Source organism: Aulonocara sp. 'chitande type north' Nkhata Bay, linkage group LG23 (genome assembly GCF_057382095.1).
Source record: "Aulonocara sp. 'chitande type north' Nkhata Bay isolate Kocher_YH1m ecotype deep benthic linkage group LG23, A_spYH_male_GT1.1, whole genome shotgun sequence".
Lineage (NCBI taxonomy): Eukaryota > Metazoa > Chordata > Actinopteri > Cichliformes > Cichlidae > Aulonocara > Aulonocara sp. 'chitande type north' Nkhata Bay.
In genome coordinates this window covers 41,458,630-41,474,465 of record NC_141365.1, presented here as the reverse complement: position 1 = coordinate 41,474,465, position 15,836 = coordinate 41,458,630, and the positions used below count along the sequence as shown (strand labels likewise).

Here is a 15,836-nt window from a genome sequence, read left to right as displayed (position 1 = left end):
TAAACTCCAGGCCTCAGGCTGCTCCCGATGATTGATTTTTAAAAATAAATAAATAAATTTTTTTACTTTTCTGCTGAGCTGACATCAACTCTGGAAGATGTCCTAATATGGTCAAGCACTGGGTTCTGTTTCCCAAAGTCTGATGAGAGCTAGCCAATCAGAACAAAGTAGCCTTTTAGGGAGGAGGAGCCTCAAAGAGCTGGGAGCAAAAATGTCTAAGATCCAGAATGAACTGTATGGATAGTTTTTTATTTTATTGTTGTTGTTTTTTTAAGAACTACAAATCATGCAAAGCTACTCTAGTAGACTCTCAGAATAAAAATACATTACTGGAAATTCGCATAAAAGGTCCCTTTTAATAGAGACAATAAATTGTCCTTGCCCCAATTTTATGTTATTTAAAGCATAATTTAACATTATATCCTGACTTAAAGAAGAGGCTAAAAAATCCTAACATGAACTGGCCCAAACCTCACGCTGAAACCTAAACCTTTTCTTATTTTCCGATGAGTACCCAGCAGTACCCAGAGCTCCTTTATAAAAAAACAAAACAAAACAATAAGCCAGCTTTAAACCCAAAAGGTAACGAAACTGCGACGCCTAAACATAGTAGGCACCCAACTCCTTTTGATTAAAATATATTTGAAATAATTGTCTCAAAGCTATTTCCACAAGATTAAAAGTTGGAACATTTTGATTGGAACAAAAGTTTTGTCACTGCACTTTCATCATACAGCAATACATCAAGAGTGTTTGATAGATACGGATCATCGAGTCCATGTACTGTATATAACATCAGCGACTTAGTTAATGATACAATTTGTATCAAACAAGGTTTTCTCTGTCAAGCATGGATTCAGCTGGGATCTGCTACAGACGACAGTACACGCTGTTAGCCAAAAGCACAGCAGAGGGATCTGATAAATATATTCACAATATGTACATGGTTTATTTACCGGTGGCCGGATGTTCTGTCTGTAGCAGATACCAGAGTTGACCCAAAAGAAAGGGCCAGAGAGAAAGAGCGAGAGAGATGTCCCTTACTAAAACTAAGGTACACACGACAGGGTCACCCATCTCTGCAGCTACAACTCTGACCAAAAAACTGACGTCATCTCAAATAAGATGACCATCTTCCCGTGTTTACCAACATGGGAAAAAAATCCACAAACACCCCACCCACCCACACACACACACACACACACACACTTATGGAACAGACCTTGGACAAACAGAAGTTTGAAACCACTGAGTGATAACTGAGTACCCGATGACCGTTGACACAGGACAAGACCTGGTCCGTGTGGTGGCTCCGTTTGACTCAGTGTACAATACACATAATGTGTGTTTATGTATAAATAACTCTTAAATTCAATCACATTTTCGATGTATTTTTGTGAAACCAACTCACCAGATTATGGTTTGGGTGTAAAACCAAAGGTGCCCTTGTATAAACGTCCTGTATGCAAAGCTACAGTACAAATAAAAACAACAGCTGGGGGGCGGGGTCTAGCACAAATCTCCATTTGTCGCAGGTTAAGTCAAAATCACAGACTTCGTCCAGTGTCTCGCTCTCTTTCCACACCTGGTAAAAGTTGTTGCTGCACAGTGACCAGACCTGGATTTGGATTATCTTCAGCTTTTTATGTCCTGGAGACTTTTGCATTGTTCGATTATTAATATAAGAAATGAAAACGGCTCTCCTCACAGACAATCTGAAAGCGTAATCCCGGCAGTGTGAGGACGGCTGTGTTTCAGGTGGTAGAGCAGGTCGTCTACCAATCAGAAGTCTGAGGGAGTGAGAAAGCACTTTGAGTGCTTAAACTGAGTAGAAAGGCGCACTGCAAGTACCAGTCCATTTACCAGTGTTGCTATGCGAAGCAGTTACTTAGCTCGTCTTTACCTTCCCTCCTCAGTAGCCTGTTTGGGCTTTTTCTGCAAGGATGGCAGCTGCCAGCTGCTGGGGGTCTGTGATGTGGGGGCTTCTGGCCATAACCCGGCTTACCAGCTCTGAGGGGAAGATGTTGCACAGGTTTATGTACACTTTCTCCCTCGCATCGCCGTAGCGACTGTGCGAAGGGGATTCTGGGTGCTGTGACATGTAGGAGGGAGGGGCATGAGACGGCACGGTAAGGTGAGAGCTGTGAGGTGGGTACGGCGGGAGAGGGGTGCTGGATGGATGAGGCGGGCAAGGAGAGTGGGCTGGGGGCGGTGGGTGGCTGAGGTAATGAGTTGGGGATGGGTGGAGAGCTGGGTGAGAGGAGTGATGCTGGCCGTAGCCGTCTTGTGTCCATGGAGGAGTGTGCCAGGACGACTGGCGTGTGTCTGGCAGGCTTTGGTAGGTAGGCGGCTCGTATCTGGACGGCGGCAGCGGTGGCTGCCTGTAGTACTTGTCCCAGCTGGGCAGGGCTTTTGGTCGGTGGCGATGGTGTGATGTGGAGAGGTGTTCGTACAGGTGTGAGTCGGACACACTTTCTGCTCGCGTTGGGGCCAGGCAGCGGCCAAGGGGTGAGCCAGGGGGTGCGGGGTTGGACTGCGGCAGAGAGTGGTAGTCGCCTGGGCAGCTGGACCGTGCGGTCAGCGGTTGGTGCTGGAGATGAGGGGGCAGGGGGTAGAGGGGCCGCTTTGGGGGAGCCTCTAGTGGAGGCGGATCATGAGCGCAGCTCTGCCCGCGTGCGGCGCTCAGGTGGTAAGGGTGTAGTCCTGTGCTCGGCGTGTGGCTGTGCTGAATGTTTGTGTATTCGGCAGGATGCAGGCCACAAAGTTCATGGCTAGATGTGGCATGATGGGAGTACAGTCGGCTGTGGGGATTAGGAAAATGGACAGCGTCTTCCAGTAAGGGGTCCGGGGGGCATCCGGGACACTGCCTCTCGCTGTACAAGTCGCAGCTGCTGCCACAACTGACGCTGCTTTCGCTGCTGCACTCGGAGCCAGCTGAGCCCAGCCGCAGGTCTGTGTCATTGGGGAAGCGACAGTCTGGGCTCCGTCTGGAGGAGAGACTCAGGCCAGTGTAAGCACGTGTTACTGAATAGTAGCTTAAGTCTGGAGACTCACAGTGAGGGTAAAGGTCATGGCTGGGAGCTGGTAAGTGACCATGAGGCATCACTGGTCTCGCTTGCTGCTCTTGTGGGAGGCCAAGAGTGGATGGTGGGCCTCCTGGGGCCGGGGACATGCTTACACTCCCACCGCAGCTACCGCTAGTGGAGCTGCTACTGCTGCTGCCACACACAGTATTCTTCTGCACCTCCAGCCTCCCTTTGGCCAGCAGCTTCTCTTCGGCGTCGCTGTATGACAGAGCTCGGATGCTGGGGTCCGACTGCCTTTTCGGGGCGCCTTTCTTGGCGTCGATGCTGCCAGCTGGCACGCTGTGGCTCTTCACCAGCCCGGCGTCGCCCTGGTTCTTTGAGACGACGCAAGTCTTGGCGCTGGCACGCAGCTCATCAGCCACGGCACGCTGTGGTTGGGCGCCTCGCTCCGGGTGGTAGTACTTACATTTGTGACCGTAAGTACACTTCTTTCCTGAAGCAAAGAGACACAACGTGCGCTTCAGTAAACAAGTAAACACACAGAGTGGGCAGAGAAAGGGGAGCTCATTTACTAACTAACTGCACGACATCATCACCGCTCTGTCCACTTGACCTACTGGTAAATATACAGATCCAGAGAAATATAGAGAAATGGGGGTGTGGCAGTATGCCAACTGATTTAGAATGAGTCTGATTTAGCAGCATACGCACAGAGGTGAGAAACAAATGGGCTGGCGCACACGTCATAAATCTGACGATAACTTTCTGCAGGATAAGAAAGTCTCCACTAACGCATTTGCAAATGAGGTCCAATGTCACCACACATGTGAGAGAGATTCTAATCCAATATAAATTATTACGTGGTTCTTAAAAAGCACAAAATGTTTCATGTGCGTTATTTCGACGTATATTTCGTGACTTTCTTCTCACCGTATGGACAAGGCTGCTTCTTCTGCTCAGGCATGACGGGCCTTTTTCTCAGGAAGTTGTCTAAGCTCGGGCCGTGACGACCAAGAGGGTCATCTGGCGGCATGAATCTGCGAGATTAGAAAGGATGAGAGCATTAATTCGCTATTAGAGGAAATACGATGGTGTCCATCCACATTCTTTAAAACTGCTTCACCAGCTTCGAGTGTGGAAGCTTTAAAGGAGGCACACAGAATATAATTGATTCCCCACGTATAGCAAAGTGAAAAATGCCTTCTTTACAGCAGAGTGTGAGATTTTATTTGCAAATAAACTTTATTTATTTAAACATCACTCACTTATCATTGACAAAGGAATACATGAGAAGCCTCTCATCTATGAACTTCTTCCACTCGGGCTTCTCGTTAGCCAGGTCTCTGTAGTTGTCGTTGGAGACGATAATGCCGTCTGACTCATAGGCCAGCTTGACAATGAAGCGGTCGTCATAGCAGACCACGCGTCGACCTTGGACACGCCGTGAAGGCGTGAACACCAGGATTTTTTCCTTCTCTAGGCGACGTAAGATGTCCTGATCTGTGAAGGAAAGGATTATAGTAAGGCTGGGGGGAAATGCAGTGCTAGAAAACCATTATTACCTATTTTGGATCTTTAGCCCTGTGAGTTCCTGCTGATGTGTTCGGGGCCTATCACCCCACGACCTTAAGGTGGATAAGCAGTTAAGAAAATGGATGTTAGTTAAACCGCGTCTTCTACTAACCTGTTATAGGGGCATCGGGTCGGGACTGCTCTTTCCGCCACGCAGGCACAAAAACTGTGATGTCTTGATGGCCGCGCTCGAGGAACCAATCTACAGCCAGCTGGATGCCCTGACAGGAAAACACTTCCTTGTTGCCATGGCTGTGAAAACGGTGAAAAGGTAAAAGACAGCGTAAATAAACATTTATGATTTTAATGTGTTTCTTTACAGCAGTTTCCACTGACAAACATATACACATATATAATAATAGAGCTCACCTCATGGCTACATTGCTGCCATCTATCACGACTGGCCGCAGGTTGTCCTGGTCACACAAAGAGTCTGAATGACAGGGTGAGTCTGGCCTCTGGCCTTCCAGCAAATCAGAACATCCACAGGAGGATGAGGAAGATGAAGAGGATGAGGTAGAGGCTAATAATCCAGCCGGCTGCTCACTGTCTGACTTGGTGCCCAGCTTGACCAGCTCTCCCAGTATGTCATTGATTAGGGTGTCAGGGCCGAGCTTAGACAGCACCAGTCGCACCGTCTCCTCGGAGTAGCCGAGTTTGAGGGCAAACTCGAGCTTAGCCTGGTACTCTTTCCCACCAGCCTCATAGCCAGGCTCTGAAGCAGACAGACTGGGTGGAGGTTCAGGCAGGTGCTCGGATGGGGAGCCGAGTGTGGACTGGGCATGGGCGTCACATTCAAGCTCTGCTAGAAGTTCAGATGGGGGCTCGGGAGGGCCTTCGGTGCCTAAGTCCACACACTGGGTCCGGCAGAGGGGCTGGTGGGTGTTCTTACTGTGAGTCGACCCTCCGTCTCCTCCGTCCGAGTCGGTACCCGGAGCGAGGGTGGAGCTGGAGGTCAACGCTGACTCGCCCTCTGCGTCGAACCCACTGTTTTCCTCTAGGACGGTCAGTGGAGGGGAGCCAGCGGTGCTCTCCCCCTGCTCCTCCATAGCAGGGGGCCCGTCAGCGCCGCCAGCCTGCCGGTCACCCCCCGCTACGTGTAGATACTCCAAATCCAGCCCCAGGTCGAGGATATGGCCTGAACCTGCCTCCACATGGTCCTTCTGACCCATGGGTCTGTCACAGACATCCAGCACACTGGGCTGACTGCTGCCCACTCACAAAACTTGACTCATTGGTGCCTAAAGGAAGAAAGGTGGAGCGAGTGAGTAAACTGTAGATAAAAGATGGATTTAGCTGTCAAACCGTGCCCAATGTAGTCAAATCCCGGCTCCTGGATTTGACTACATTTGACTGGCGTTGGTTCATATTTTTAATTTTATAGTCTGCATGATTGTCAGACGACTCCATGCAGCTAAGATAAACTAACATAAGCAAACCCACTTTGGAAGCTGACTGAAACTAAGGGAATTAAAAAAATGAAGACAAAGTAAATAAAATAATAATAATAATACTAACGTCTAATAACTCGACGCGATGGCACAAAGGCCAACAGGGAAATTGGGTAAATCCCTACTTAAACGTATACGTGGATGAAAACCCTGGCTGAAAAGTGTAGCATTTGCTACCACAGCAGTTCCTCTGAAATTCCAGGGAGAAATCATTTGCAAAAAAGAGAATTTGCATCCAGGCTGTGTGATAATGATAATCTAAAGTCCACACTGACTGTCATTTTATGGAAATCTGATTTTACACCTAGAATTTGCGGCTAACAGTGTTGGATCCATCTGTTCTGCCCAAAAACAAAAAAAGAAAAAAAACAATCTGTCAGGCACAGGCTGGCAGACACAAAGAGCTGATGGGGCCTCTATCCCTAATTAATGGACTCCCGCGTTTTTTCATGTCTGGCCCAGTGTGTGTGTGTTTTTTAATAGCACCACGCCACAGCACATTAATCTATTGGGGGGGCAGAGGGTGAACTAGGGCGGTTGGACTATTCTCCCTCCTCATTCTACCTGGTAATTAAGGCCCATATGCTTCTTCCCACTGGGGTCACTCGTTAAAACACTGAAGGCTATGAAGTCAATCGGGGCGTTGTATTCGAGCATCAGGTCTGAGGTTAGACTAGTCTGATCTGTAATAAAGGTTTAATAAAGGTTTAGAGGTTTGTAATAAAGGAAAAGTTTCGACTAATCCTGAGGTGAAATCTGTGGGGAAATTCCACAAGGGCAAAAATGCTTTTAGAAGTGAAAAATGAACTTTTTGAAGTCTTGAAGTCTTATTTGGGACAAAGTTGGCTTTTTATTTGTTTATTTTAATAGATTTGACCCTAAATATGCAGCTTGATGTATTCTGACTGGACTCTACTTTGAAGTTTAAAATCTTCGCACCTACAAAATTGAAAATTTTTCCAAGCCAGAACACAATCCTGACGACAAGCAGGGCAGAGCAAATGATGAAAATGGGGAAGTGACTTAAAGCTGTTGGTAGAACGGGGAGGATCGGTTAGACAAGGGGTGGAGTGAGTGTGCATTTTATGAAAAAGGGCTGCCTAGCAACGTGGCTGAGCTACTGTTGCTAAGCTACAGCTGTTGAGACCATTCTCCCATCCAAATGCCAAGACAGAGGCTGCAGCGTTCAGCCGGCGACCCGCCTTAATTCACACATGTTACAAAAAGGTCTGCTGCAGGAGGGGGCAGAGGGGTTTACGTGTGCCTCACTGGTAACCCACCAAGACAACAATAGACCCGCAGCACTGATTAGGACTGGGACCTTGGCATTAGCTGCTGTGGGTGTTGATGGTGCCCTGTGATGCACACACAAACACACTAACGACCCAAGGTGACTCATAATGCCGTGGAGAGAGTGGGACTGAGTTTGCAGCTCATCAGCTACACTGATAATCTTCTCTCAGGCTTAACAATCAGCTAATCTAAAGCGCGAGCATCACATCAGCACTGCATAACTTCAGACAGTCTGGTCAGCCACGCCAACACTAACAGATCCAGCTAAAGCGAAACTGTGAATGACAGCAGCAGAATAACAACAATATTAGAAAATATTCAACAGTTGACTGTGTCGCTACAAGAAAAATATGAGTACTCTAAAAAGATCTCACAGCGGACAGTTTGGAGTCGATAAAGGCATTTGGAATAGATTTATCGGGCTTGGGCTCTAGCAGTCCACCTAAGTTTTTACTGTTGAAGTCTCTTTTTTTTCATTATTTACCACTATTATATCTCCATATGAATCAAAAGCTGACAAATAATTCATAGCCTTAAAGAGGGTAATCAAGAGCAATCAATATATTTAATAGTCTATCTACAGATATCTGCAGAGGTTAGGAAATCCTCAGCCCATACAGATAATAACAGTTTAGTGGATAGCTGATATTTTACATTTGTTCATTTTGTTGTTGCAGTTTAATTTCTTTCACCCTTCTGGATCAGAGAAACAAATAATTCTTGGTTCTAATAAACAACTGAACAGCTATAAAAGGTCTCCTGGTCTTCGTCATATTATTGTGCAAAGTAGTGTTTGCCTCAGTGTAAAATTGATATGACACAACAGATAAATACCATCCTATTTTATACAGTTTTCAGGTATCAGACAATGTTCTCCGTACTGAAAGCTTTCTGGTTACTGCTCGACTGTAATCCAAGTTCTACTAAACAATCACATCTGGTAGTTCTTGTGGCCATTTGGAAACAATGACCAGTGATCAGAACACAGATATCCACCACCTACACCAGTAGCCCTGAATCACTGGCTCCCCAGAGGATAAGCCAGCAGGCCAGCTGATGGGCTCCCACACTGCATATAGTGCGACAGCTGATAAATAAAGCTCCACCCGGTAGTTTCAGCTGCTCCCTTATTTACCAAGCTGTCATCACACCAAATGGGTGGATCCACGTGTTTGATTTTACAGCGGATGCCCTTGCACCTATCCGGGCTTGGGACCGGCACACTACCAGTACACTAGCTTGTGATGGGTTTGCTGATCGATATCAGGTCAATACAGATCTATCTGCTGATATTTTTTAATATACATAGATGCAGTAATTACACGTAAAAAGGAAAAATTATGGCATTATTGGATATTAATTTTGCAGAAAAGCCAGTAGCTCACAAGATTTACTCAGTGGTCATGATATTCTGCTACATGCGCTGCAGACAGATCTGAGGTAGAGACAGCGCCGCTCTGTTGGGCAAACTATGTGATGACAGAATTTCTGAACTATTTCAAAATTATATTTCAGGAAAAAAAAAAAAAACAACAACTATATCAGTGCATATTGGATAACACTTTCTTGTCTTCCTACTTGAGCCTGGTTTTGATGGAGGTTTCTTCCTGTTAAAAGGGAGTTCTTCCTTCCCACTGTCGCCGAGTGCTTGCTCATAGGCAGTCATTTGACTTTTTTCTCTTTATAACTGTAGCGCCTTAAGGCAACTGTTGTTGAGGTTTGACACCATATAAATAAAATTAAGTAGAACTTGTAATTGAATGCTGATACATCTGAGGCCAGTCAAAACTGCCTGTTAATATCAATTGACTGACATGTTGGTTTGGATCTGCTAATAATCTTCATTAGTAGTTACTGTGATTATATCTATGATTAATCAATTGAGCAATTTGCCTACAGGTTGAAAGAAAACCATGGCGAATAAGGTCTGAAAAAAAACTGCTTTGTCACAGTCCAAGATTACATATTTAAAACATTTTGTATGAAAAATCAGTCCAAGGCCCAAAGATATTAACTGCTGAGATAACTCTGGATCTTTTAGTTCTGTTAAGTTTCTTTGCTTTCACAACCTCTTTACCCTCATTTGATTTTTTTCACAATCTGGATAAATCTAATCATAATCCCGTAGTTTGAGCTGCTTAACATCAAAAACCTGAACAGTCACGATGAAAGCCTGTAAGTCTTTTCATAGCTAGGGTTTTAAAAGTCTTCTTGTGTGGCAGAGCTCTGCAGACGAATGCATGTGAAATCGGGTCCAGCTTTAACGGCCCAAAGACATCGTGGCATCTCCAAACCTCCAGGGTGAGCGAGTGCATCTTTCAAACATCAGCTTACACACACACACACACACACACACACACACACACACACCACTGCTGGCTTTGATAGAACCAGTAATGAATATGTAACACAGTCCTTGCAGCGCTTTGTGCAAGTGCGTGCAGCGGATTGGGGGGGTTCCATTTTGAAAGGCGGTCTGAGAGGGGGCACAGGACTACGGGGGGTGGGGGGTAGACCCCTGTGTCTGCAGCACAGTGCAAAAGTTACTGTAAAAAGTGTGCATGCATTAGTGCATCTAGGTGGCGCACTAGACTTTACCCACCAGCAACAAGGCAACAGATGTCTGCTGAGCGCGGTATCTGCAATGGGTATCCCCCACCCATTGCACAAAACAGACACACACACACACTTTCTCTCTCTAAGGGCAGCACCTTATAGAAAACTTTCTGAAAACTTTTTTGTTTTATCCACTAATGTGACACTAATATATATTTTTAACCAGCATCACAGGAAGCCCATCCCTCCTGCATCAAGTTTCATATCAACACATATCACACAAATCTGAACAACTGCAGTGACGGCAGAAGTGAGCAAAGTTTAGGCAGGTGCTACAGCACTAAAAATTCTTATCCTGCACACCAAGAATCTTTTTAAAAATACTCTTGTGGTAAAAAGTCACTAATGGGTTCTGCAAGTTGCATCCATTTTCAGCAATATTTCACAAGCAACAAAGAAAGTAGGCTCCATCTTTTCCTCTTTAATCTGAATTTGCCCTTGTGAATTATAAATGACTCGAACCTTTCTGAAAACTTAAAGGAGTCTAGGTTACTCCCTGTATGCCAGCATCAGTTTTTTTGATGATCCTGCAGTGCAGCGGAAGCCTAGTGAGGCTCGAGAGGAGCAACCTGTCATACAAAAGCCAATATTTCTATTTTATAGCAAGCAGAAGATAAATTTCAGTATAAAAGTCAGGTTATAATAGAGAGGAGGGAACTCCATCACACTCACCAGACCAATAAAGTGCAACAAACAATGAAGAGAGGAAATGTGATTAGCTCATTTCAACATCTTTAAATCCTTGAAAAGCCGATTAAAAAACGCTGCAGGTGAAACTGAGAAAGAACCAATCCCAAAGTTCGAACAGCAACAACATCCAAGATCGATTTCTTCTTTCTTCTAGAGCATCCAGCTCCAGCCTCACGCCTCTGTCTTCCAGAGCTGTGTGTGTGTCTTTTTCCCCCCTCTGAAGAAGCAGGCAAGTTGGACAATGAGTGGCAGAACAGATGGACCCAACAATGTCAGCCATTCCCTCGTTTAGAGTGGCTGCTTCTAACCAATCGGAGAAGCAGCAGCCCTACAATGAGGTGCAGAGGCAAGAGGCGGGGGAGGAGGGGAGTGGCTGTGGGCAGATGTCTGCAACACCCAGTTTCCCCAAGGCACGCGTACTCGACGTGCACCAGCACACACACACGCACGCTAACTCACACACTCCACGGCCTGAAAGGGCTTCCCCTGTGTGGCCGATGAATCAACGAGGGGTGGGAGGCTGAACAATGGAGCTACACAATGGGAGGCTGGGGAGGGCAGCTGCAGTGTGAGGCCTGGTGCTATTACGGCCCCGGGCAGCAATGGAGAACACCTGGCTACAGAGCGCCACAGTCACTCTCCTCTCTTTGTCTCGAGCTGTGGGGAGGGTGGCGGTGGTGGTGACAGGAGGGGTTTCAACTGAAAGAAAAGCTGAAGGCTGGCTGAAAGACTGCTGTGGCCTTTAAGAGAGTGCAAGAGGAAAGAGAAGAGTGTGGCTGCGCTGAAAGAGAAAAAAAGACAAGTGTGTGGGGGGCGAGAGACATCAAAAAGTTTTATGTCCCAGTGAGTATGAGGAGGGGACCTGCTCAGCATTGTTGTGGCACACTTAAGGCCGATGACTCAGGAGCACAAATCTTTGCCTTTTTGTCTTTTATATGATTATGTAGCACGTGTAGAGGATCCCATTTGTTAAAGAAAAGCAACATACTTCAACACCCAAAATGACACAAGAACTTGCCTACGTTTTCTTGTACACTGGTATAAATGTATTTCAATTTCAGTTATATAGCATCAAATTCAACAATTCAATCAACAGTTGCTTCAAGCCACTTTATATTGTAAGGTAAAGACCCTACATTTAAATACTGAACAACAAAAAAAGCTTATCTCATACACGCCCATCCCGAAATAACGTTAGCCAAACAAACTCATCTCAACCGAAAAACCATCCAACGCTGGATACACTTAACTTGAAAAAGCTGCTACTTAATACACACTAATAGTAGTAAATAAGACAGAAACCTCCATGTATCTACAAATCTTAAATTAACGAATTAAATTATTATTTTTTTAAACCAAATCAATGGCTACCTTTAGTTGTTTTAAATTATTAAAAAAGGAAATATTGACAAAGTTTAACTTTGTGAGAAAAAGTGATAAATCGCAATAAAGTTTATCAATATCGCAAAAAATCCCAATAATATTGTATCAGTGTCTGATGAGTCCCACCTCTATCAAACAGGCAGAATGAAGAGCAGAGAACAATACACTGTAGTCTAGTACCATGCACTTGAATATGGATACCCAGCTGACCAAAGTGACACACAGACTGGACAGAGGTGAAAGTGGCAGATGCTTATAACAACAGTGTAAATTAATATGCCAAATATGCCAAAGATGAACATGGTGCAGCTTAATATGTGAGCTGTTTATCTAGGACACTTTTTTTTAAAAAATTGAATCAAATGACTCTTCATCCGAGCCAAGTAGCGCAACTCAAATCCCACAGCTGATCCCTGTGTATTAAAATGATGAAATAAAAGTAAGGTGGACACACACAGTTGCTCCTTCACCTCCAAATCCGAAGCTTTTGTCTCCATTTTCTGCAGACTCTATAGCAACTGCATGTTTTTGTTGCTCCTCAGGGACTCTGACATTGTCTAACTGCACATAATCAGGTACTGCTGTAACATGAGTGCTGCATGGCACCAAAGCAAGCCAGGGGAAAAAAATAAAATAAAATCAAACGTCTCAGTGTCACTATTGATCTTTTTTTTTTGTCCCCTCTGGTCACCAACACAGAGTACTGACAGCAAAATAAATAAATAAATAACACTGTCGATATGTAATACCGTGGGAGGTGACAAGGCATGTCCACTAGTCATGTCAACCTAATAGAGACAGCCAGTGGTTTGGGTTTCACAGAAACTTTTAAGTATTTTTCTTAAAACGACTTACAACGGCCAAGACCGAGCATAAATGATTAAATAAATTACTGCACGAGACAAATGTTAAATATGAAATGAAAATATGGTTGTGATTTATGTGACTGAAAAAAAAAATACTGATATTCTGCAGCACAAAATTTATGTGACACTAATGACTCATATTAGTGATTAAGAAGAGGGCCAATGTTTAAAAAAAAAAAAAAAAAAGTTGTTAAAACAGCACTTGGGGGGATAGATTAGGGAGCAGGTGAACATTCATTATCCAAATTCAGTTTAGCAGCAGGTGTAGTGGGGTGTTCCCAACATGCAAGGAAAGACTGACCCAGGAAACCTGAGGGACGTGGGTGATCCCTGCCATCTGAAAAGCTACTGCAGCACTAGTTTTTGAATAAGATAGGAAGAGTCAGAACAGTGCACCTGGATCGTTTATGGGAAAACAGGAATTCTAGCATTCATGAGAAGGCCGTCGCTTGGGTGAGCTGCAAAAACAACTTCCAGGACTTAAAGGATGTGCTACTCACATGTTGCCTCCTGACAGGACACCTTTATAGGTCTTAGTGGTTAAGAATTGTTTTGCTAGCTTAATGGGAACTTACATAAAGCCTGCCTGGTTTTATTCAAGATCTGTGCTCCAAAACAGCAAATATTTCACACTTTTGCATCAAAAATAACAAAATCAACTGCACTTTACAATCAAAGTAGTTGTATAATTGGCTATAATTGGTACGCTGGTATAAAATTAATACGTAATCATTGCAGGTTTAATTGAATTATTTGCAGTGTTCACTTTGGATTCTTCGTAGGGGCCAACACAGCACTCGGGCTAATGAGCAGCCAAGCTGCAGCAGCCACACCCGTGGAAACTGAGTACGATCCAGAGGACAACGCATCTGCCAACGGAAAAATTAATTTAGAGAGATAAGGCTGAAATATCCAGCTGCATTTATCTTGGCAGCAACAAGTAGCAGCATGTATTTAGAGGCAACAGAAAGCGGTGTGGTGTCGGTGTGTGTGCTCAGCCAATTTGCCAACTAAAATAAGTGTTCCCCCAGCTTTAGTGGGCTCAACAAGAAAACAAATGCCTGATTAAATAAGAATATGCTCCTAGTCAGCTCTCAGAGTCAGACGAGGGTGCTGAGGAGAGATGCATACAACAGCTGACCGACTGCACAGCTCCCAAATGCTCTAACAGAGACAGGAGGAGCTCTCTGTGGGGGCCATCTGTCCTTACAAACAGGTGTGCACTGCTCCCAACAACTGCAGCAGCAGCAGGACGAACGCTGAGAACCCAGCACAACAGAGCTGAGCTGCAGCGGGAGGCTTCTTCCTGTGCCAGAAATTAATTCTTGCCGGGTTTGGTCCAACCTGCTCTAGTCTTACTTCCTTATTGATAAGACTTGCAAACTATCGGGCGACGAGTCAGGGACTATTTTAATAACCACTTTAGTCATGAAAAAGTAAAATGCCTCTGGCTTTGCATGAGACACATCCCACATTTGACTGAGGTGCAATAAACAAAGTTCTCAAAACAAGCAGAAATCCAGCGATGTTCAATTCACTGTCACTTAAAAACAATAAAAAGTAAGCGATTAATCTTCTATTGTGTTTGGAAAAATGACAAATGGGGAGAAAGAAGGTGCAGTGCATCACTGTGGTCCACTTTTCCTATCCAACCGAGGTTCAGGCAACAGAAGGAGACCTTTTGCTCCTTGTAACCTCTTTCTGACCTCTGCACATCCACTCAGCACTGCCAGCACCACCAGCAGTACAGAGTAAGTTCAGGATATCATGGCAAAAGTCATCACCTCTGTGTGTGTGTGTGTGTGTGTGTGTGTGTGTGTGTGTGTGTGTGTGTGTGTGTGTGTTTCAAATGAATACCACAGAAAAGTGAACAGAGGAAGTCTTTGTGGAGTCAGAGGGCCAAACATCACTGCTGAAGCTGCAGTATTTTCCAAAAAGCAGCTAATTACCTTTCCTCTTAAACTGTGACATGTGTAGCAGCATGCAAGAGGATGTTATTTGATACAGAATAGCCTTTAAACGTGACAGGGACACACTTTGAGTTTGGAAACAGGGGTGATGGTGAGAAGAAAGCAAAGTGGGCTCACTAAATAAAAGCCCCACGGGGTGTGGACAGACAGCTGTTGGGCTCGTGCCTACACCACGCCCCCCACCCCCATCCCCATCCAAAGGCTCAAAGCCTGGACTGCTACTGGTCCGACCCCTTCGCTGAACCACTATAACCAGTGTTCAGCACAGCTGTCAGTTTGCGGAGACAGGTGGGAGGGAGAGACAAGAGCGCCTCTTCTCCCTCCTGAATTCCCCAGAGAGCAGACTTGTGCTTCACTCAGGCCTTCTTCACCCCAAAACTGCCTTAATGCTAATTTCAAAAACACGCATCAGCTCCATTTTCAGCCTAAAAGGCGCGAAACCCCACAGCAGCACCCATCCCGTTGTCAGCCTGTTGAAGAGGATACAGTCAACAAACTATATTATGGATGTTTGGGAGCGCGCATGGGGCGTGCACGGTCACCGCAAACCAACACCGTCACGACTTCCCTGCAGCTCTCACCCACACCAACCTGCGGCTGCTCCGGCTAACGAGTCCGCCCTGAGGACGCTGTTGGCGGGTTCTCACCTGGTCAGAGCCGCCGCTGGAGCCGCACGACAAGCTTGGCGTTAAAACGCGCCCATCTTCATCACATACTGGCGACGCAAAACATCCGGCCGGACTGCAGCGTGACCCAGCCAAACTGCGTCAGGCTGAAGAGAGCAACGACGCGCCTTCCGCTCTACCGCTCTTTCAAAATAAAAGCAAACCAACCAACCGCCTGTTCGAGGGGAAGAAAGACAAGCAGAATTTCTTATACCAACACTTGTGTACTTTTCTTCTGTCTTATGTTTGTCTGGTATAAGATATAACAACAAACCCTACGGTTTGTTAGCAACTAACTTACCTC

The 15,836-nt window shown here is 45.4% G+C and overlaps 1 protein-coding gene across 3 annotated transcripts; it reads right to left on the bottom strand.

The window, feature by feature from the left end:
- Positions 1–228: 228 nt before the first annotated feature.
- On the bottom strand, positions 229–15,634 carry LOC147302455 (putative ribonuclease ZC3H12C). 3 transcript variants are annotated; one of them, XM_086284575.1, is made up of 6 exons: positions 15,515–15,634; positions 4,968–5,839; positions 4,711–4,850; positions 4,292–4,526; positions 3,957–4,063; positions 229–3,519 (listed from the first exon to the last, which is right to left on the bottom strand). In XM_086284575.1, exons 2-6 carry the CDS (start codon positions 5,768–5,770, stop codon positions 1,913–1,915), a joined length of 2,892 nt encoding a protein of 963 aa, XP_086140701.1. In that variant the 5' UTR covers positions 5,771–5,839; positions 15,515–15,634; the 3' UTR covers positions 229–1,912. The 3 variants fall into 3 exon arrangements, with proteins under 3 accessions (XP_086140701.1, XP_086140702.1, XP_086140703.1); XM_086284576.1 differs by having other exon boundaries at positions 15,459–15,619; XM_086284577.1 differs by lacking the exon at positions 15,515–15,634 and adding an exon at positions 10,631–10,820.
- Between the last annotated feature and the right edge of the window lie 202 nt (positions 15,635–15,836).